General features: G+C 36.4%; 1 protein-coding gene across 5 annotated transcripts in view; it reads right to left on the bottom strand.

Moving 5' to 3' along the window:
• Positions 1-1,546: 1,546 nt before the first annotated feature.
• Positions 1,547-24,423, bottom strand: part of LOC306882824 (E3 ubiquitin-protein ligase parkin-like) — a 119,372-nt gene continuing 96,495 nt past the window's right edge. For 3 of the 5 annotated variants that reach the window (XM_079437748.1, XM_079437746.1, XM_079437749.1), the window contains 5 exons: positions 19,934-19,995; positions 17,637-17,786; positions 7,293-7,379; positions 6,845-6,962; positions 1,555-1,875 (listed from right to left, as the gene is read on the bottom strand). In XM_079437748.1, the coding sequence (XP_079293874.1) occupies positions 1,766-1,875; positions 6,845-6,962; positions 7,293-7,379; positions 17,637-17,786; positions 19,934-19,995 (527 nt within the window). In that variant the 3' untranslated portion in view covers positions 1,555-1,765. Of the gene's footprint in view, positions 1,876-6,844; positions 6,963-7,292; positions 7,380-17,636; positions 17,787-19,933; positions 19,996-24,423 lie in introns of all 5 variants that reach the window. The other 2 variants (XM_079437747.1, XR_013785298.1) reach the window with 2 other exon arrangements.

Raw genomic sequence — 24,423 nt, 5'->3', positions numbered from 1 at the left:
TCATAATGAACTAACATTTATCTCATAATGTTTAACTAGAGGTCACAGGGCAACAGCAGAGGATAATGTTTAGGGTCCGTTTATGGCACCAGTGCTGAGTGTCCTGTTTTAACAGATAATGACCATCAAGGGCCATCTAATCATCACATAAACCAGAAAAGTCACAGACAGGCTTGTCCTCAAAGGCAGCATCATAACGAGAATCACCAGGGACAGATTTATAATGCTCTACATTACCTACATGTTGCTAAGCTAACAACACAAACTCTGATAAGCATAAAAACACAGATGAATATTGGGTAAACAGTCTATTTAAGTAGTTTAAACTAGTTATTATCGATTCTTTTAGCCTTGGACTGGATTTGAGGGCCTTGGTGCTCATTTTCTTGGGACATTGGTCCGGTTCATAATCGTGCCCTGGTGATACTGATGAGCAGACAACAGTGAGAGACTGCAGCAGTAAATGATTGACATGAGAGGAATGCAATGGCGTCATGCATTGACAGATGTCAAATTACATCAGCTATGGAAAACACCACAATCAGACAACCTGACATTTATGGAAAATAAAATCATAACAAACATAGACCGAGAACAGGTGGATGCCTTATGTTCATTTTTTTTTCTACATACAGTTCTTAAGCCTGAGAATGTAAAATATCCCATTAAGTGAAAGTGACATATGGCCAAGTATGGTGACCCATACTCGGAACTCATGCTCTGCATTTAACCCATCCAACGTGCACACACACACAGCAGTGAACACACACACACCGTGAACATACACCCGGAGCAGTGGGCAGCCAATGCTGCGGCGCCCGGGGAGCAGTTGGGGGTTCGGTGCCTTGCTCAAGGGCACCTCAGTCGTGGTACTGAGGGTGGAGAGAGCGCTGGACATTCACTCCCCCCACCTACAATTCCTGCCGGCCCGAGACTCGAACTCACAACCTTTGGATTACGAGTCCAACTATTTAACCATTAGGCCACGACTTCCCCTTAATTCAAAATAATTGGCCGTAGAGAAATTTTTAAAATTTTGATTACAAATCATAATGTAACTGAGTCTTTGTCAGAGCTCATTTTTACATGCTGTTAAATTAGTGATCCTGTAGCATCTTGGAGAACATAAATGCGAGTTACACTACTGATGAAAACCCATTTTAAACGATTTCCATTTCAAATAAATGCTGTTAATTTTGGACTTTCTATCTCAGTTTCCACAAAAATAGAGATGGTTCTCACTGCAGAACACAAGATCCAGGAGGCGAGGTTGGATCCAGATCCAACTCCTCCTACCTTGCATGTACCTAAACCTACCCCATCTCACCCCCCTGATCCCTAAACCCACCCATCTCTACCCCCTAGATGTGGATCCAAAAATTCAGCTTTACCATCACAGAAATAAATGACATTTTCAAAATAAAATAGCTAGATTAGTGTGAGAAAAACCTAAAACACTTTCATTTTGATTATTAAGTGCAGTCAGTAATACTCCCATTAGCAAATAGATATGTTGGAATTCGATGACTTAAAGGAGAACATGACTCAGTATTTCATTAAAATATTTTAATATCACTAGAGTTTTATTCCATCACACCTAAATATTTGTGGTTACCACAGATACTTTTGAATGTCAACATCATTTCATGATTTGTACCTCACAACAGTGCTAATGATTCGACTTGCTCATGATTGGCTAGCGTCCTGCGAGGTTTCCATTTGGCTTCATTTCCTGAGTTTAGCTCATAGTGAGAGCGTATCTGGCTCATCCGAACCAGTGGTTGCCCATGCATTCTCTGTTCCACTCCACACGACAGAGCCAGCACCATTCAAACTTACACTGCGGACGTGGACACACCATGTGCATACAGCCACCTGAGCAAGACAACAGAGACAAGACAAGACACGGGATCTTTAAAGTGCACTTTTCAAGGTAAAAGATAAAAATAAAGATAACTTATCAATGACTGAGCGGTCTGTGAGATATTGTAAATATTCACACATTCAGTGTACACACACAGTATAATATCAACATTTTTAAAATAGTATACTCTTAAAAATAAAAAGATACAAAAGCGGTTTTCACAGTGATGCCCTGAAAACCTTTTTGGGTTCCCAAAACACTCTTAAAAATAAAGGTTCTTAATTGGAATTGATGGTTCCATTTAACATCTATGCAACCTTTTTATTGTATAAAAGGTTCTTTATTGTGGCAAAGATTTTTTTATTTTTTATTTTTTTTTTTTTAAGATTAGTATTTCCTTCACATTAATATATATATTTTAGATATAGATACACATAATTACATATATTAATATATATGTGTGTCCCTGGACCACAAAACCAGTCTTAAATTACTGGGGTATATTTGTATGGGTCAAAATGATTGATTTTTCTTTTATGCCAAAAATCATTAGGATATTAACTAAAGATCATGTTCCATGAAGATATTTTGTGTATTTCCTACTGTAAATATATCAAAACTTAATTTTTGATTAGTAATATGCATTGCTAAGAACATCATTTGGACAACTTTACAGGCGACTTTCTCAATATTTAGATTTTTTTTGCACCCTCAGATTCCAGATTTTCTAATAGTTGTATCTCGGCCAAATATTGTCCTATATCCTAACAAACCATACATCAATGGAAAGATTATTCTTTTTTTAATTCAGCTTTCAGGTGATGTATACATCTCAATTTTGAAAAATTGACACTTATGACTGGTTTTGTGGTCCAAGGTCACATATGTATGTATTATTATTATTTTATTTTTTTAAGAACTGTTAACTGAAAGAGTTTTTTGGAAACCAAAAATGGTTCTTCTATGACATTGTTGAGAAAAACAACTTTTTTGGAATCTTTATTTTAAAGACCGAATAACCTTTTCTCATTATGCATGATTATGAAAATGACAAATGAAAGATATTTTGAAGACAGCCATTGACGGTAGCCATTGACTTCCATAGCATGGTGGGAAAAAAATAAATAATATAGAAGTCAATGAATACAGTCAACTGTTTGGTTGATATCTTCTTTTGTGTTTAACTGTCACTTTAAATCACCAAAATCTAAGATTAAAAAAAAAAATTTTTTTTAAATCAATATAGAACAGATGAAATATTTTCTGCATGTCATGTGACCATTAACTGACCATGAACATGCAAATGCTTTTTTAAATTCCATAAATCAGGAAGACTTTTCAAACACATACAGTCACGGCCAAAAATATCGGCACCCTTGGAAAATATGATCAAAGAAAGCTGTGAAAATTAATCTGCATTGTTAATCCTTTTGATCTTTTATTAAAAAAATACACAAAAATCTAACCTTTCATTGGATAATAAGAATTTAAAATGGGGGGAAATATCATTATGAAAGAAATGTTTTTCTCTAATACACATTGGCCACAATTAACGGCACCCTTTATTCAACACTTTTTGAAACCTCCATTTGCCAGTTTAACAGCTCTAAATTTTCTCCTATAATGCCTGATGAGGTTTGAGGACACCTGACAAGAGATCAGAGACCATTCCTTCATCCAGAATCTCTCCAGATCCTTCAGATTCCCAGCTCCATGTTGGTGCTTCTTCTCTTCAGTTCACCTCACTCATTTTCTACAGGGTTCAGGTCAGAGGACTGGAATGGCCATAGCAGAAGCTTGGTTTTGTGCTCAGTGACCTATATTTGTGTTGTTTTTGAGGTTTGTGTTTGGATTATTGTACGGTTGGAAGATCCAAACATGGCCCATTATAAGATTTCTAACAGAGTCAGTTTTATCTGTTGGTATTTGATAGAATCCATGATGTCATGTGTCTGAACAAGATGTCCAGGACCTCCAGCAGAAATATAGGCCCACAACATTTTTTTATTTCATCTGACCATAGAAGCCAGTCCCATTTGAAGTTCCAGTCGTGTCTGATAATTTAATATCCTGGAGTTTGTTTTTGGATGAGCTAGGATCATTTTTCTTGAAACCCTCCCAAACAACATGTGGTGATGTAGGTGCTGTTTGACAATATTTTTAAAAGGTTTTCGGACCCCGAGACTCAACTATTTTTTTGCAATTCTCCAGCTGTGGTCCTTGGAGAGTCTTTAGCCACTCAAACTCTCCTTCTCACCGTGCATTAGGACGATATAGATACATGTCCTCTTCCAGGCAGTTTCGTAACATTTTCTGTTAATTAGAAATTCTTAATTATTGCCCTGATGGTGGAAATGGGAATTTTCACTGCTCTAGCTCTTTTCTTAAAGCCACTTCACTAATTTGTGAAGCTCAATTATCTTTTGCTGCACATCAGAAATATATTCTTTGTTTTTTCTCATTGTGATGGATGATTAAGGGAATTTGGGCTTTGTTTTCCCTCCTGTTTATATTTCTGTGAAACAGGAAGCCATGGCTGGATAATTGCATGTTCATAATCACCCTGGAGTGCTCAAAATTGTAAATATGAATGGGAATATATTTAAGACATATTTTACGCATAAGAATTTCTAGGGGTGCCAATAATTGTGTCCAACGTGTATTTGAAAAAAAAATTTTATTTCATAATGATATTTCCCCCCCATTTTAAATTCATATTATCCAATGAAAGGTTAGATTTTTGTACATTTTTTTAAATAAAATTTTAATTAACAATGCAGATTAATTTTCACAGCCTTCTTTGCAGGGCTCACAAAATTTCAAAATCCCTGGTAGCCCTTCGGGCAGGTACTCTTCAGATTTTGGTAGCCCGGAAATTATTTAACTAGCCCAAATAAAATAAAGACCATAAATGTCAATCAAAAACATTTTCAATACACAAATATCAACGAATATCAAGGAAAGAGTTTTATTTTACTATTTACAAGGTATCTGCAGAATTCTTACAAATCTATTTAAGGCAATTTGAAAAATTATTTCTTATACCATTTAACATATTTAAAACAGTCTAAGGCCTTAAAAACTCTTCAGTTTAGTTGTATCCAATTTAAGGACCCGTGGGAGCAATGTTCCCTCTAATGTTTTTTCTTGCTGAGCAAAACTTTTCTCTATTGGGCGGACATTTCGGGCACCTGAGCAAAAGCATTCTTTATTACATTTACATTTACATTTATTCATTTAGCTGACGCTTTTATCCAAAGCGACTTACAATTGCTATATATGTCAGAGGTCGCACGCCTCTGGAGCAACTAGGGGGTTAAGTGTCTTGCTCAGGGACACATTGGTGTCTCACAGTGGATTCGAACCCGGGTCTCTCACACCAAAGGCATGTGTCTTATCCACTGCGCCGTCACCACCCCAACGTTATACCAGACCTGTACAGCATGCACACAAATAAAGTGTGTAACTTTTAACTTTAATGTGATATTTATATTTGATTTGACCCTTGATGTAACTAAAGGATGTACATTTGAGGTTACCTGAGAAAACATTTTTACTGCAGTTCAAAAGTGCTCATCAAGGCTGTACCTATTTGATAAGAAATACAGAATAGTATTTCACAAAATAATGTTGTGAAATATTATTGCAATTTAAAATAAATGTTTTCTATTTTAATATACTTTAAAATGTAATTAATTCCTGTGAAGCAAAGCAGTATTTTCAGAGTCACATGGTCCTTTAGAAATCATTCTAATATGCTGATTTTTAATCAATGTTGGAAACAGTTGTACTGATTTTTTATTTTATTTTTTATACTGTCGTGATATCCGCTCTATAGCGGTTTGACCGAGCATTGCTATTATTTCCCTTTTACTGCGGCATTAAATCAAATGGCTTCCCAACTCATTTTTGTGCACGCGAGGCACGTTATTTCTTCTGCGCAGCCGTGGTGGAAGAAGAGCGCGGTCGCGCTCAGTTTAGAGGGTACACTGCGTGGGAGCCCTGTATTTAAGGTAGCCCGTCGGGCAGGGCAGTGATACATTTTGGTAGCCCGACTGGAAAACACAATAGCCCCGGGACGTCGGGCTAGCGATTTTGCGAGCCCTGCTTTGATCATATTTACCAAGGGTGCCAATACATCCACAACATGCTGCTGTGAGCATGTAAGAAATACTGCTACTGCACATATAACATACATTAAATAACCCCCATATAGCATACATGATCACCCCGTAGCAGATCTATACAGTTGGAGATGGGGAAGGTGCACGGTTTCTGAAGAACACTGTAAACTGCTACATCAAGCACTAGTCATATATTTGAATGTTGAGCAGCGAACTCATTGGCTACCGATTCAGGAGAGAACCAATCAGCTGTGCCATGTAATAATAATGTCATTATAGAATTTCATGCCAGAACTCTGTATTTATGAGTAATTTACTGCCATTGTGAAGTGAAGTGAAGTGACATACGGCCAAGTATGGTGACCCATACTCGGAATTCGTGCTCTGCATTTAACCCATCCATCGTGCACACACACAGCAGTGAACACACACACACCGTGAACACACACACACCGTGAACACACACCCGGAGCAGTGGGCAGCCATTTATGCTGCGGCACCCGGGGAGCAGTTGGGGGTTCGGTGCCTTGCTCAAGGGCACCTCAGTCGTGGTATTGAGGGTGGAGAGAGCGCTGGACATTCACTCCCCCCACCTACAATCCCTGCCGGCCCGAGACTCGAACCCGCAACCTTTGGATTACGCGTCCGACTCTCTAACCATTAGGCCACGACGTCCCCTGTGTCAATATTATGCAATCTTCTAATAAAAAAAGTGACTATTTTAAAATATAATATAATCTAATTACAAGCCCTTTCGAAATCCGATTATGTAATCCAGATTACATGTAATCAGTTACTAATAGTACTAATAGTCCTTGACAAACTAGATAAAGGTAAAAAAAAAAACTATTCATACCATTTTTTTCCACAGGAACTTGGCATTTGGGGCAGGGGTGAGTGGTTTCGTCTATAGTCTCCTGTGAGGCCTGTTCCCAGCGAGCACGAAGAGCTGCCTCTTCATCTACAATATAACCCTGAAACACACACACGCACACACGCACACACACACACACACACGCACGCACACACACACACAGCAGGGATCAAAGGCAGCACAGTGAGAAAGACAGATTTGATCTTAAAGAGCTTTAAATTCCTCTCTTATATGATTCTTTTATGAATCAGGTGATTTGTGAATGGCTTGTAGGCATTGTCCTGCACTGACACAATTACGACTAGAATCTTTGGGCCGCTCGAGAATATTTAAGCAGATTTTCACCTTGTGGGATGACTGATGATATCTAGCCAACATAAATTGAACTGTGTCCATGCATATGTGATGAACTAATATTAAAAGTCCTCACCTGTAGGGCACTTCCTGTTGTTGTGTGTGTCCTCTGTCTGCAGGGGCCCTCGTGATACTCTGCCTTACAGTCCCTGCAAAACACAAACTGACACAAACAGAAAACCACTTACTACTGGCCGCTACGAGCCACAGCTTGTTAATAGTAAAGTGTATGTTATTTAGCATTTTATAATTATGGTAACACTTAAACGTGAAAACGTGCGTTTTCATGCATTACAAAGGTGTAATACTGAATATATAAGTATTATAATTAGTGCTGTCAAACGATTAATCGCATCCAAAATAAAGGTTTTTGTTTACATAATATATGTGTGTGCACTGTGTATATTTATTATGTATGTATAAATACACACACATGCATGTTTATATTTAAGATAAATATGTTATATTTGTATATTAACTATATTTATATATAATATAAATTATCTAAATATATATATATATATGCATGTAAATACATGTAAATATTTTCAAAGTATATACTGTATGTGTGTGTATTTATATATGCATAATAAATATACACAGTACACACATATATATTATGTAAACCTTTATTTTGGATGCGATTAATCGCGATTTGACAGCACTAATTATAATGTATAATAACTAAGCTCATGCTAATACAACATATAATTAATGCATTCAAATTCTTTTATCTTGTTTCATATATATATAGGCTTTAAGTCAAGTGTTATCTTAATGGCTACTTTTCATTAATTCTGTGCATTTTTACCTTTAGCAGTCTGGTCAAATATTAAAAGATTGATGCTAGAGAGATGCAATATGTGACCCTGGACCACAAAACCAGTCTTAAGTGTCAGTTTTTCTAAATTGAGATTTCTACATCATCTGAAAGCTGAATAAATAAGCTTTCCATTGATTTATGGTTTGTTAAGATAGAACAATATTTGGCTGAGATACAACTATTTGAAAATCTGGAATCTGAGGGTGCAAAAAAATCTAAATATTGATAAAATCGCCTTTAAAGTTGTCTAAATGAAGTTCTTAGCAATGCATATTACTAATCAAAAATTACGTTTTGATATATTTACAGTAAGACATTTTACAAAATATCAGCATGGAACATGATCTTTACTTAATATACTAATGATTTTTGGCATAAAAGAAAAATCAATAATTTTGACCTATACAATGTATTTTTGCCTATTGCTACAAATATACTCCAGCGACTTAAAACTGCTTTTGTGGGTCACATTATACTGTATATATATATTTATATACATACACACACATACACGCTCAATATTGTGTTTTACTGAAATATGTAATTTTATGGATGGAAAATATGTTGCTATGGGATGTCATTGTGTTGCTATGTGATTTTAAAAATGTGATGTCATTTTATTTTGCCTTTACAGGTGAAAAAAACAAAAACAAACGGAGGACATTTACAATAAAATACTCTCACTATTCCAGCTTAATGTGCAGATACAACTAGAAGTGTTATTTTAGTATTATTCAAACTATTATAGTATTTGTTAGTGCTTTTGAAAAACGTTTTTTTTTTTATTTATATTAAAAGTTTTAGTAATTTTATTATGTGCTTTTGTCATTTTTCTTCTTTTTTTTATATTTCTATATATCTTCATTTTCATTTTAGTACTTAAACTTGTATTTATAATTTTCATTGAAGTTTGTCATCTAATATTAATATTAATATATATATTTTTTAATGGTTTAATAGTTGTAGTTTTAGTTAACACTGACTATAAGTATGTCATTTATCACAGGTTGAATTTACTAAAAAAAACACACTTCACACTTTGGCTCTGTGGTGTTTTCTAAACGGGTGGTCTGACACTGCTTGATCTGTTTGAATTATCATACATTTTATGATGCAAGTAGCACAAATGCATATTCTTGCAGCACCCAAAACACACACAAGGAGGCAGCCTGTCTCCATTCCTGTCAGCGAGCGTTTTGAATGAGGAAGTATTACTCAGGGATTTAGCATACTCTTCCTCTACAGCTCTTTTGAAGCTCCACTGATTTAGTATTTCTTCAGAGATCCAGACTGTGAAGTAGGGAAGCATCACATCATCTTTTTGCTTTATTATTTCTGCTGCTCATGACAGATCCTCCTCTCAAGGTCTAGAGACAGATGCTTCTTTGTGTTCCCCTTCCTCAGTAATGATGAGAAAACAGAGTTCTTTTGACAGCCACTTCTTTCTTTTTTTTCAGCCCTGTTCTCATTTGTTCTCTCTCAGATGTGCCACCATTCATGCTTATTACCCACATGGTTGGTGTCCTTCTCCAGTGCAGTCATTTTCTGCGGCGTGAGAGACAGGAAGGATGTGTTTGATGCAGAGCGTGGAACAGTGTGAAACCCTTCTTAGTGTGAAATTAATGCCCCTTTGCAGTCCTGAACAAAGTGTTGCGCTGTCTTTACTTTTTGAGCAATGTGATATTTGAATTGTTAAGTCAGGTCTCATCTCTAATATGCATTTCAACATGGGAATATGTGAATGCAGAACTGCACAGAGCGCATGCCATTCAGAAAGCTCAGCGTCAATCACTCCTCCAGCATGTGTTTGCTTCATGGGCTAAATAAATGTAGGACCCTAAACCTTTTGTCTTATGAATTTCCATAACTTTTTCAACCATTCGTCATTAACTGAATAGGGATTTAAAACAAACAAACAAATAAACAAAAGTGATTTTTAGGTGATTAAATATTTAGGGAAATGCACTATTTAATTTTAGACATTTTTAAGAACTTTAACATATTTTCTTAGGATTTATTATTTTTATTAATTTATTATTAATTAATTAAATAAAGCTAGATTACCAGCGGAAAACACTGACATCTGCACATTTGCACTGATAGTGTTGTTCATTTTAGTTGTATTTAATTTAGTTGAGTTTACATCAGAAGTAATTGCTACACATTATTAGTATATTGTGAAATATTATTATATTTTATTTTAAAATAACTGTTTTCTATTTTAATGCTTTAAAATATAATTTACTCCTTTGATGTCAAAGCTAAATTTTCAGCATCATTACTCCAGAGTCACGTGATATAAAATGCTGATTTGTTGCATTAAAGAAATATATATGTATTTTTTTTTATTAATGTTGAATTGCTTTTTGAATTGCTTTTTTTGTGGAATAAATGAAATATATATTTTAATACATTTTAAAATATATTATACTAGAATATAATTATTGTAAATTGCAATAATATTTCATAATTTTACTGTATTTATCAACAACTGGATTATTTTATTTTAATAATATTTTTATTTTCCTTAAAATCAGCAGATTTAATTTTATTTTGTCATTTTTCATTATTCTCATTTTATTTTTATTGTGTGTGTCGTTGTTGTCTCTGTGAACTGGAAGCTTATGACACTCTTTCAGCTCTTTCTGATTCTGATTCTATTTTCCTTAAAATCAGCAGAAAGTGCTAGAATTCGGAGCATGCAGCTGACTATCGTTATCTGACATATTTGTTTTATTTATACACTGAACTGCAGTTGATTAGTGTACAGAAATACCTAGTGCAAAAGTTGTAATTACAACATAACTCATTTATAGAGAACATTTTGTGATAGATGTTGTCACTTTTACATTCTGCACAGGAACAAAGCATTGTGGGGACTGTGCTATAGGATGCTTTGATCTCTATGCTACAGCATTTATAAATGCAGTCAACTCTGTTGGCGGGTGCGCGCGTGTGTGTAGACTTATAAAGGATCTGACAGAGGCAGTCTGATGCGTGTTAAATAAGAACGTCAGAGTGAAACGCTGAAAGAGCTCTTAGAGAGAGAGACTTCTCTGATCATCTGCCAGACTGAGCTCTCTCTCACAAACACACGCTCACAGCCCTGACCCAAATGTACGGCTTCAAGGCAATAATAGCATCTTTCTGACACCTGGCTCACTGTCCCCAGCGCTCAGAGCAGCTCTAAACACAGCGCGAGAGAAAGAACAGAGCCAGAGACACAATGAGAGAGCAGACAGATTGTACAGAACAGCTTCTCACTCCGTAACCACCCCAAAACATGCCATTTTTAAAAACATGCTTCATCTAGTTACCTAACATTTCCCACAATTAGGGCACAAAACAGGAACTTTGAAACATGAAGTCAAGGTTTTCTTATTTTTCGAAGAAAAAAAAAAGTTGAAAGGAAGATGCTTAACCTCCAGATGATATTGTCCATCTTAGATTTTGGTCAAATTAAATTAAATTAATTATTTTTTATTAAAAAAATTTGTCTACTACAACACATGGTGTGTAGTAAAATAAATAAATTAAATTAAATATAAAAGAAAATGTTTCAAACAAAATATCAGCAAAAGTTAGTGTTACTACAGCATTTTTTTCAGTGTATTTCAGGAAAATGGGGTTGCAAATATTCAGAAGAGGATTAGCAAATTACCAAAAAGACATAATTACTATTGCAAAGAGTACGAATTTAGCAGACACCTATTCACATCGTTTTATAACAGGTTTAGAGGGACCTAAGCCAGACAATAACACAATCCATAACAAAAATTAACCATTGTTTAACTAAAAATAAAACCAAAAACCATGGTAACCACAAATTAACAATGGTTTTGCTGCACTATATAGTTTCACCATGGTGTGATGATGATGGCCATACAAAAAATATTGTTGTCCGCGGTTTCAAAATTTGTTGTGGGTGTATGGGATGGCCTAGATGAGTGTGAGATTTCCCGGCCTGTAATTTTGTCCCAGTCCGCCCCTGCTCAGAACAAATGCGTTTACTCGCAGGTCTAGATCAGACGACCATTAAACAGCGCTGTGAGAAGCGCTCGAGTTTGGAGCAGAGCTCTCCGATACAAACCACAGATACCGTGGTGATACTAGTTTAAAGGTACATGAAACAGTGCTGCGCTTGATTTCCACTTTTCCGATGTGATGAGAAAAGGAAGAAAAGTGAGTTTGGCAAAAGACGGATTTGATCCATGGTCGATTGCATCACATGCTACACCCATGTTCATTACCATAGACTGTAAAAAAAGATGGACGACATGTCTCCACTTCCTTCCACTATAGAAAAGTGAAGCCAAAGGATCTCAGTATAGCCGCCGCCATCGTGAGTAAATAATGTCATTTGGAGCCCGAGTCTGCGGAGTAGTGTCATGAGGTGGAGCCGCGGAATCAAACTCGGACAAATTCCCACAGACCCAATCAACCAACGACACGCCCCGTTGTTATAGCATCAAATTACTAGATAAAATCAAACTTATCACAAAACTGAAAAATTTCACATATATCAGCATGATAAATGTTACATTTTTAAAATCTTAAATGACCAAAACCATATTTCGGAAAATTGTATTGGAAGGAAGTGTAATTAATTTTTCTATTTTGACTCAAGTCCCATTCGTTTACATGGAGAGGGCGGGGTTTATGACCTGTACTGCAGCCAGCCACCAGGGGGCGATCAAAGAGCCCACAGCTTCACTTTTCAGGACATGTGAGGCACACCCATTCATTACTCTCCAGCCTACACCGCTACAGACGCGGTTTGACACTCTTCTTTTATTCGTTTATTCTCCGCATTTTTATCCGACTTTTTCTTTTTTTTATTTGAGTTTTTTTTAGTTTATTGTCAACATTTTATTTAAACTTTTCTCTCTAAATTTTATGACTTTTTCCTTGAAATTGAACGACTTTTCTCGTAATTTAACAAGTTTATTCTCAACATTTTATTTTGATATTTTTCTCGAAATGTAACTACTTTTTTTCTAATTTAATGAGTTTATTCTCATTTCTCTAAATTTAACAACTTTAATCTCGAGATGGTTTTATTTGTATTTTTTATTATTGCTTGGCCCTACTATTCTTCTGTACAAATAACAGGGTTGATTTAGCCTGAATTAAGGTATAAAGATGAATGGGTAATCAAAATGAGTAATTAACCTTTGGAACTAATGTTACGCTTCAAATATTATGTTACATTATGCCATTAAGTGGCGACCAGAGATTGTTCAAATGTATTTGATGTCTGAATCATTCATTCAAGAGGTTCATTGCAAAACTTTGTACGAAACAAGTCTTAATTCGTTTATTTCAAATAATTTTTTACATAATGATTTCATTTAAATTAATATTTTTTAAATAGACTCATTTATAACATTAGGTAAGTAAATTAGCCTACATATTTTGTTTGGTTATACAATGTTTTGCTTTCAGAATTGAACCCCCCCCCCCCCCCCCCTTTTTGGGTTCGTTCTGCAATCCATGTAAAGACGCGATATAAAGAAACATATTTATCATGTTATCATTTGTACAGCATAAAAAGGAAAAAAAAAAACATTTTAAATGCATTTTTAATAATGCAGTGAATTATTCTATTGTAGAATTTACTTTGAAATAATTTTTACTCAAACAAAAACACACACAAAAGACAAAGAAAAAGCAAGTAACACACTGAATTAAATGTGAAATTTTAAAGTAGAAAAACTGAAATTGTATTTTAATGTAAAACATACTCCCATCGGTTTTATTTCCATGTTTTTTTTTTGTTGTTTAGCTCAATTAGTACAGCATGGCACTTCCATCGCCAAGGTTGCCAGATTTTTCTCTATCACTAGAGACCGGTGAGCTAATCTTGCTTCTCATGATGCTGAAAGCAGATAGTTCACACTTATTGTACACACAAACCACAGCAAAAAACCCTCCTGAAGTCATACACACTAAAACCAGAAATTGCTCTATTGCCAGCGGCTTACAGCGAGATCAACTCTAGTATTCAACACACAGTGCTGATACAGGGCCCCTAAACCCCCAAACAAAAGAGACGAAGGCTGTATAAAATGGCAGAGGAGATATAGAGAGGGTATATATTGATTTTTCTGTAAGCGAAGTAGGACAGGTAGGTTGTGAGGTGTCCCTCAGGGCCAGAGCGTGTAAAAACTGCCCTCTTTTTGTGTCTGTGTTTTTATGTGCCAGCGTTGGTATATATATGTGTGTGTGCTGGTGCCAACGGTTCATTAACGCCAACTCCAATAAAGCCTTTATCTGCGGCTCACAGACGCGGTGCTGACCACGCCGTTACTGTCAGAAACCGGACACACACTTTCCCTCTCACACTGATACTGTAAAAGCAGGTATGGTTAGAAGATAAGGGACGAGCTCTCCAAATTCCCAACTTATGAACAAACACAAACATACACTCCAATCCACCAACAAGAGTAAAGGATTACGAAATCAAAGCTGAAAGTACACCAGTGCATAACCATTCGGCAATGGGATCTAATTATCAAAAATGCATTAGAAGAAATTATATTATATACACTACTGCGCAAAAGTCTTAGGCCATTAGTATTTTCACCAGCAAAAAATGTCAGTCTTTTGCTGTAGTGTGTCAGTAGGAAGAATCAGTATACATTTCCAAACATTCATTTTGCCATTATTTGTAATAATCCAGTGAAATTTTAGTTTGCACAAGGAGTCTGACAACAGCCAGTGCTCCACACAGAGATCTGCTCTGATCATGATCCAGTCTGTCTGGAATCACATGAATAAACAGAACAAACTGAGACAGACTAAATCCAGAAGAACTGTGGCGACATCTCCAAGATGCTTCAAGAAACCTGCAAAGCTACCTGACACTACAGCAAAAGATAGAAATAACTGGCTTAAAACTGGCTGGCTTTTGTTGGTGTAAAATAATAATGACCTAAGTCTTTTGCACAGTAGTGTAGCTTGTGAGTGAGTGAGTGAGTGAAGTGACATTCAGCCAAGTATGGTGACCCATACTCGGAATTCGTGCTCTGCATTTAACCCATCCAACGTGCACACACAGCAGTGAACACACACACACACACCGTGAACATACACCCGGAGCAGTGTGCCACCATGTTGTCCACCATAGATATGTATAGGTAGATCCCACATTCACAGACTGGATTTGACCGATCCAATATGGTCAATGGCTATGTATAGCAGAACATAGAAACAGCCGCTAATGAGGCATCTATGTATATATATCTATGAATGACACCACATGTTTGGTGCTGAGATCCTGTTATCAAATGTATCAAAGTCCTTGTTTAACCGGGAAAACAGGAGTTAGTCCGTTTTATTGGGTAGAGAGCGGAGATTCGCCAGATGGATGCTAGGCAACGGCATTCGAAATCCACGCTGTCTGAGCTTCATGAGCGCGCCGGCTCTCTTCCCCCGTCTGCACGTCCTAAAGCGTCTAAAGAGCGTTGCAGCTCCGCCGAATACCATGTTCAGCAAAACATCCAAATAATCAAAAACCGGTTGGAGATTTTGTGGTGTTCTGCCGAATGTTCAGCAGTTCTTCCCTGATGAAACTGATCATGTTGGACAAACAAAAAACAGGAAAAACTAACAAAAACACACAAACAATTGGAGAGGAAAAAAAGGAAAATATTTTTTGGCCACACACTTTGTTTTGGAATCCTGTAACCAAATTTATTTTATTTTGACAAGTCTCAAAAAGTATTTTGCAAAATGTATCAGAACAAAACAAAACAACAAAAAAGAAACAAAGAAAATACAGTTTGGCCACCATGTTTTGCTTTGAGATCCAGTTACCTAATTTATTTTATTTTGAAAAATGTATCAAACAAAATTACTAAATTCTGTTTGCCCACCTCATTTTTGTTACCAAATGCATTTTATTTTGAAAATAATAATAATAAAAACTCTTTAAAATGTTTTTGCAAAACCATGTTAGGAAAAAAAAAACAGCAGCAGCAACAACAAAACAGTTTGCCCACTACAATATGATTTGTTTTGTTTTGCTATCCGGTTACCAAAACGGTTTTTCATTTTTATTTCTTTAGATCAATACCTACAATAGCAACAAAATTAACTGAATTAATGCTCAGGCAAATACACCTGGTAACACTTTAGAATAGGGAACACTTTAACCTAATTTGCTGCTTATTAATAGTTAGTAAGGTAATTGTTAAGTTTAGGCGTTGGGTAGGATTAGGGATATAGAATAAGGAATTAATAATGTGCTTCATTGCTACTAATAAATGGCTAATATTCTAGTAATATGCATGCTAATAAGCAACAAGTTAAGAGACCCTAAAATAAAGTGTTACTATATTCCTTTGTCTAATGATCATCTACAGCTCAAAAGGTCACACTTTATTTTAAGGTCCAATTCTCACTATTAACAAACCATTAACTTTAACATTTGCCTCAATAAACAACTAATTTCTGCTTATTAATAGTTAGTAAGGTAGTTGTTAAGTTTAGATATTGAGTAGGATTAGGGATGTAGAATAAGGTCATGCAGAATATGTGCTTTATAAGTACTAGTAAACAGCCAGTGTGTTAATTATAGGCATGCTAATAAGCACATAGTTAATAGTGAGAATTGGTCCCTATACTAATACAATATGGTCCCTATACTATGTTACTGCTTAAAACTATACCGATGTGGTTACATGAGCTCTCATTAGCATTCATAGGTATTTGCACATAAAGTGTAGTTTTGTTCATTTTTATATTTTATTTTGAAAGTCTTAAAAGTCTGCAAATGCAGTTCAATTTTTCTGCTTTGCAAAATCGTATGAGTGTGAAGGTGCTTTTGTTTTGTTTTGTTTGAAATACAGTTTCCAAAATTGTGTCCCAAAACCCTGCTTTGTGTGAAACACACAAAAACCAGTGTAATTAATGAAATACATATAGGTCTAATGCCCGTCTACAGCTCAAAACCACTGTCCATGACAACAAAAGGCTTTCAGGCAGCACTCTGTGATGCAGGCTGCACCTTTGACAGAGACAGACAGAAGCACAGATATGGGGTTTCGTCCCACTGGAATGATGATGTTTGTGTTTGCAAACATGCAATCAGTCAGCGCTAATGGCAGCTGAACTGCACCCTAATCTTTAATCGACTGGCTAATTAGAAAACATCATGCAAATTGTGTGGTAATTACATCTTAATCGTGCCGTGATTGGATGAGTGGAGTATGAAAGTGATAGAGGGCAGGGAAGAAAAAAACATAGTCCTCTCACACATGAATGCTATCCCAAACTGGGATATACTCGGTCAAAGGTTTGTAAAAATGCAGAATGTTACAAAACTCTCTATACAAAACTCAATCCAACACATCTTAAAGGTGAAGTGTGTCATTTCTGCACCACTAGTGTCATAGAATGGAACAATAAGAGAAATAATGACTTGGGGCTGGTACACAAACAAACAGAGTTTTCAGTTTCAGTGTTTTAATAGTGCCACAGAGCATAACAGTGTTTATGCTGTTTGGGGAAATTTATCTACGAATGGCTTACTGATAGCAGTCTCAGCTATCATTACAGTGAAAGCTGTTGTGAGGTGAGTGGAGAAGGTCTTACCCCACAGCCGAGTCCATTCCCCAACTCACAGCAGACTCTCCTGCCATCATCCACAGGAAGCAGCCCGGCACCACATCCTGGAGCAGGACACAGAACTCCTCCCATCTGAAGAACACACTCCTCCGCTGCGTATCGCTGGTAGCGCTCATACTGGAAAACAGAGATGGACTGAGTCTAAAAACAGCCTGGTAATATTAAAACAGGATAGCTGACCCAACAATCGCTCACCTTCATGTCGTTCCAAGCCTGTATGACTTTCTTTCTATTGTGGAAATATAGAAATATACTAGAATGAATGAAGAAAACCAAACAACTTCCACTGCATGGATAAAAAAACAAAAAAAAACACTGGAGACATTTGTCAAAATATCTTCTTTTACGATCCACAGAAGAAAGAAAGTCATACCATTTTGGAATGCATGAGGATGAGCAAATTAATTTTCGGTGTAACTATCCATTTAAGTGTGTTAAAGATTCTCACAAAAAAGTCAAACCCAAGTTCAAACACTGGATAACGATAGACTTTTAAATAAAGTAAGTAGGGATGCACCAATGCATCGGCCAATGAATTTAGGACTGTCCAGGTTAAAGCAATAATAGCGTATGGACTCACCACCGTTAATACGGGTTCAAAAGGTATGTTGAAAAATACAGAACATCTTACTGAAATATATCACGTCTCACGTAATCTTTAAAACCAAAAGGAAAACATCAAATAAAACAACTTGAGAACAATGTCACTGACAAAACTGACATTCTTGCATAGTATAGAAAGCAGTCTGTCAACAAAAAGGTAGAAACTAATTGCATACAACAAATAAGGAATTGCTAATAACAAAATTTAATTTTCATTAAACACAAAATGAAATAAATTTGCATAAATACTTCCAAGGTGAAAAAAATTAAAATAACATCCAAACATTTTAACCAGTGTGGCTCACGATGACAAAAACACTCTTTATTTTGGTGGCATTGGCCAAGTCACTGACACAATTACTAGGTTTTGAAGCATGAATTGGTGAGTTACTACATTTTGCAGACATGCGATTGAGTTGTGATGTTTCAGAAAACAGTTTTGACAATTGCACTTACAGTTTAGAGAATATTAAGGCTGATTCGAAAAATGTGCCAAAGCAATTGAGGAACACTGTAAATGTAACAGCTTAGAGCACAAAAAAAAAAAGTGTTTAGTTGAGTATTATATTTGAAACATCAGCCTTTTAGGACTCATATAGCAGAGCTCATACTTTGAGGTGGAAAAACACCTCAGTTTATTCAGAGGCCCAAAATATGCAATTTGGTGTGGTTGCCGATATTTACATGGCCAAAAAGTAAGATGAAATTCTGAATGTACTGTAAACCAGTGAGATCTTTGTAACTGTATAACAGACTACTTACAGTAAATATCAGCTGTCACTCTATAACTTCCAATAATATGTCCTTGTAAAATGATATTTAAGTGCTTTTATAATCGATATGTATAATCAAATCTCTGTAGCTTTTACTGTGGGGCAAACATATAATGCAATGCAATACAATAATGATGATTGAGAGATGAACAAATAAACGTTGCTCAAAAACCCGATCATATTTGATATTCACAATTTAACACGATTTTTCTAAAAAATTATTTTATGAATAATCAAGTAATGTAACTGCAGTCCCCTAAGTGTTCATCTTGAAATATTACTAACGATATAAAAGGTATTTTAAGTTTACTTTATTAAAATTACTAAAGATTTCTCACACACACACACACAAAAAAATCTAAGTATAACCCAGTATGCACCCAACGTAAATTTAGTTTTGACATCTGGCCCTCAAGCCCACTATGCCAACAGGACAGGAGATAGTGAGATGAACAAGATGCACACAGATGTCAGGAGAGGCCACTTGACATAACAACGTGTTTGGAAGCATATCGGCAGAAACATCCCTAATGGTGCTTTCTAAAGATGTCTCATAACAGCTTCAATTGGTGTGAAAAGTTCAAAGACAAAAACCTGGTGAAGATGGTAGGAAGGATGTAGAAACATGCCGAAAGGAACCCGTTCCTCACTGCAAGGATGGCTGCTGTGATGGTACAGAGCTGAGGTTGTGTTGCGAGTGGAGGGTTTAGTTAATGGCAAGGGGGAACAGCAGATAGGCCAATTAAGAGCCTCTCGCATGTGACAATCTGACAATCGGGATGAACTTGGATTTCTCATGAGCCGTGATCAGGACAGGGAAGGTTGCTTAGAAGGTGTGTGTGTACATATGTGTAAGTGAGACCTGCGGATCTCAGAGTCCAAACCTACCTGCTCATCTCCCAGGACTCGGAAATGATGAACCTCTTTAATGAGCGAATCAGGACAGCCGGCTGGAGACAGAGAAAGAACAAATAATAAGTACAGTCAGAAGTACAGAGTTAGCATGGGAAAAGACTTTCTTTCTTCCATGGAACATAAAAGAAAATATTCGGAAGAATTGTGGGGTTCACGTAGGACCCCATTGACTTTCGTTGCATGGACAAAGAGTTGAGTGCGAAACAAAGTCATGCAGGTTTGGAGCAGCATTCAAATCACTTTGATGTTCATGTTGGAGTTCAAAGAAAATCTGGTAACACTTTATTTCAGGGTCTCTTAACTTGTTGCTTATTAGCATGCATATTAATAGAATATTAGCCATTTATTAGTACTAATTAAGCACATATTAATGTCTTATTCTACATGACCTTATTCTACATCCCTAATCCTACCCAATACCTAAACCTAACAACTACCTTACTGACTATTAATAAGCAGCAAATTGGGAATTTATTGAGGGAAAAGTCATAGTTAATAGTGAATAGGTGTTCCCTATCCCAATGCAACATATCATTTAAAAATCAACATGAAATCAAAATGAAACAGAATGCTGGTCATAAAGCTCAAATCTCATATCATATGGCTTGTAAGGTTATTTTTGTCACCTGATGATGTAAAATCCAGAAAAACTAGATTATGTTCCCGATTAAATATATATATATATATATATATATATATATATATATATATATATATATATATATGTGAATGCAATGTTTGCATTTAGAATCATGTTTGCAAGGAATCTTTACTTTTGGTGTGAAACCAATGTGAAATCTCATCCTGCTCAATGTTAAATTGTAAATTAGTGTTGGTTTTGTCTAACTAGTGAAAACAACCAGAGCCGATCCGCCTATACGCAGATTATGCAAGCTGCGTAGGGCCCCCGAAACACCAAAAGACCCCTTGCTCTCAAAGATGTTTTAATTTTAGTTTAGTTTTTGAGTTTGGCAAGCGGTTATGAACACATGAAAGATCATTTATTTTAATGCGGTGCGCTGTCACCCTTTCTATGTAAAAACTGTCAAATCATGTAACGTGAATGTCGTACAGTCTCTTGACAAAGGCTCGAGAGTCGAGACAATTTATTTATTTTTTAATTTTAACTAAAAACCAAGTTGAAAGCGCACCGAGCTGCGGAAGAGACGCTGTTTCTCGAACGCCTTCTGCGAGCGCGATTCGAGACGGAGTGAAACACGGACAAATGCCACCTACTAATATGTGAGCATTACATTAGTAATGCAATCCCCTCCCCCCCCATAGGGCCCCCAGAGGTCTAGGATCGGCACTGAATCCAACGAATACAGCTTTGTTATTCAGGTCAATGACATGACACTCGTCTTTTTTTTTGGTCTAAATCTATAAAGTTCTTCAAAATACATCAAAATTGACAACTGACAATGACATAAACACACATTGAAATTCATTTATTAATTGTTGTGGGCATGAAGTCAAAAATGTCATTTTTGTAAATGGGTTATGTAAATGTCATTATATCATAATGGAGAATAAATCCTCTTAAGCCATTAACATTCCCAAAATAAAATCTTATTAGGTAGTTTGGCATAATCTTTTATTATTATTATTAACTAGAAAAAAAAGTCAAATGTGCAACCAAAGTCAGAAACATGCGGGGACGAAAATAAAAAGGAAATGATACCCGCATGACTATGTATCTAGGTCTATTAGTTTGATAGTGATATTTTTTATCACAAAGTGGGTTATTTCAGGTTGCAAATTATAGTCATATAGTTTCAAATTATTATTTATGAATGACTAATTATCGTTTTTTTAACCCTACTAAAAATAATAATTTAGATGTGTACACTCACATGCATTCAAGGTGCAAATATGTTATTACATTTTATTTGTTGGTTAAACCACATGATATTTGTATAATCATTAAATTGAAATTGTTCCTTTTTGCTGACCCAGAGTACCACAGCAAAACATAGCTGGTGAAATTGGCTGACCTGACCTTTCTAGTCTCGCTAGCGGACCAAAGGAAATATTGGTCATCTTATTTCGATGGAGGGGAAAACCATGGAAAAATTGTGATTTGGCTAGTTTTGAATCGCAATTGGGCTGGATTTGTTTTGCAGACCTGGCAACCCTGCGCCAGCATCCAAACAACATAACATACGCTGGTCAGCTGGGCGTTCCTCATCAAAATGCTACAGGAAACGACAAGTGAATATATTATCATACATTACGCCCCATGTCCCATTCTCGGGCGTACACAAACGCTAATGAGCGCTGCTCTTACGGGGAGGCCCACCACTTACGATGCCGATACACAGCCAACAGCCACCTCAAGGTCACACTCTGAGAAGAGAGGCCTTTCATTTGAGCCACCTAATCTCCAGGAGGAGAGGAGAAGCACCTTAATGGGGAACAGAGCCAAAGAGGTCCCTCGTATTCCCACTCCACAGAAACAACTCGCTGTTAAATCCACACAGGATAATTATGGACGGCAAATGAGTGAAGATAAATGTGTGTGAGCTTAGGCAGGGGCCCGACCCCGAAGTGGCAGACCAATCCTTTCCTCTAACAAGCGTGGTGTAATGATGTGGTCCCTTTTGTGGGGAAACGTTTTGCTTTGGACCAAAGATTCCTGCAACACACCAATTATCCCTTAGGAGACTAATGACTCCTTAAATCTGCATGTGAAGGCACGCACACACACAAACACATCCTTGGAAGTCTTCGTACACCTAAATCACAAAGTGAAATGGAGTGATCTCTAAAGATGATTGTAGATATAAAGGCTGATAGCGGCTGAGTGCATGCAGTACAAAACAATCTTATCAAATCGGAGAGAAGAAATTTCACATCACAGACGTTCTGCTCCCTGCCGATTTGCTTTTGTGCGAATAGATAGAGGGAATATGCCAGCTGTTGGGGTTCATTTGAGACCATTAAGTAACATCTTTACAGCCACAAAAGACAGTAAATTTAACCCTGAACATCCATTATAATCTTAATATCAGTTTATCTTATAATATAACCATTTCTATTCTATATATGTTAATTATATTACTATATGTAAAAGCTTTAAACCCTAAAGGGCCAGTTTACTTCAAATTTTTTTTTCACAGTTAAGTCATTCCAAACTAATCTTCCATAAAGGTCCAAATATTTTCAAAAAATGCATAATGACATTGTAAATGTAATCCATATGAATGAAGTGATTTATCCCAAGTCTCCAGAAGAGACACAATCACTTTGGACAGATTTAATTTAGGCTAATTTTCACGTATAAAAAATGTATCAATGCACATAAATCGAGCACATCAAATACGGTAATTGGAAGCACAAACATGCTTACTTGATGTGCAAGAATTAAAGGAATAGTTGTAAAATGAACATTTGCAGAAAATGTACTCATCCTCAGGTCATTCAAGATGTAGATTGTTTTTTCATTAGAACAGACTTGGAGAAATTTTGCATTACATTGCTTGCTTTCTAATGGATCCTCTGCAGTGAATGGGTGCCATCAGAACAGCTCATAAAAACATCACAGTCCACAAATAATCCACATGACTCCAATTCATCTTGTCTTGTGAAGTGAAAAACTGCATGCTTGTAAGAAACAAATCCATCATTAAGACAATTTAGCTTGATGGAGTCCTCTAATATCACTTTAAAAAGTACTCTTGTCTGAATGAGGAGAAAAATATGCACAGATCAAACTCCGTACAGTTCTAAACAAATAAGTTGGTGGATAGTGATATGAGAGGACAACAGGAGATGGACTTTTTCTTTGGAGGAAGCGATTTTACGAATCATGGACACTGGATTTGTTTATTGTTATGTTATTCTGATGGCACCCATTCACTGCAAAGGATCCATTGGTGAGCAAGTGATGTAATGCTAAATTTCTCCAGATGAAGAAACAAACTCATCTACAGTATATCTTGGATGGTGTGAGAGTGAATGTGTTAGACTGAAAATATTTCAACATTGAAAAACTGCACAGAAGGTTGTAAAGGTCACACAGTAGCAACCTGTAGCAGCTGAAGTCTCCAGCACACACACCGTCCTGCAGACTGCTAATGTTGCTAATCCTCCTCCAGGGCTGCTAGCGCAAACGCCGCCTCACTTTTCTTATGCAAATGGCGGCGAATGCACTAATCGCAACTGGACCTGCCTGGGGACTCGCAGGCTGCCAGCAAATATTAGAATTATAGAGGCTCACATTTGTCTAAAAATAATTAAAGATAAAGACTACAGAGGGATGACATGTTGTTACTATGGCAATGAAGGAGTGTAGCATGCTGAGCGGTGAACGTTTCAGGACACACACACACACACAGACGTATGGAAAGAGACTAGTTATAGCTCCTGTGGAGTTACCGGGTCAGAGCTGTGGCATAGCTGTTAGCATGCTGGAGATACACTGATCACACAGGTGATACAAGCTTCAGTTCAGCCTACAATGT

This window comes from Barbus barbus, assembly GCF_936440315.1.
Source record: "Barbus barbus genome assembly, chromosome: 16".
NCBI lineage: Eukaryota > Metazoa > Chordata > Actinopteri > Cypriniformes > Cyprinidae > Barbus > Barbus barbus.
Note: the sequence above shows the minus strand (reverse complement) of the source record. Positions and strands in the feature narration are given on the sequence as shown.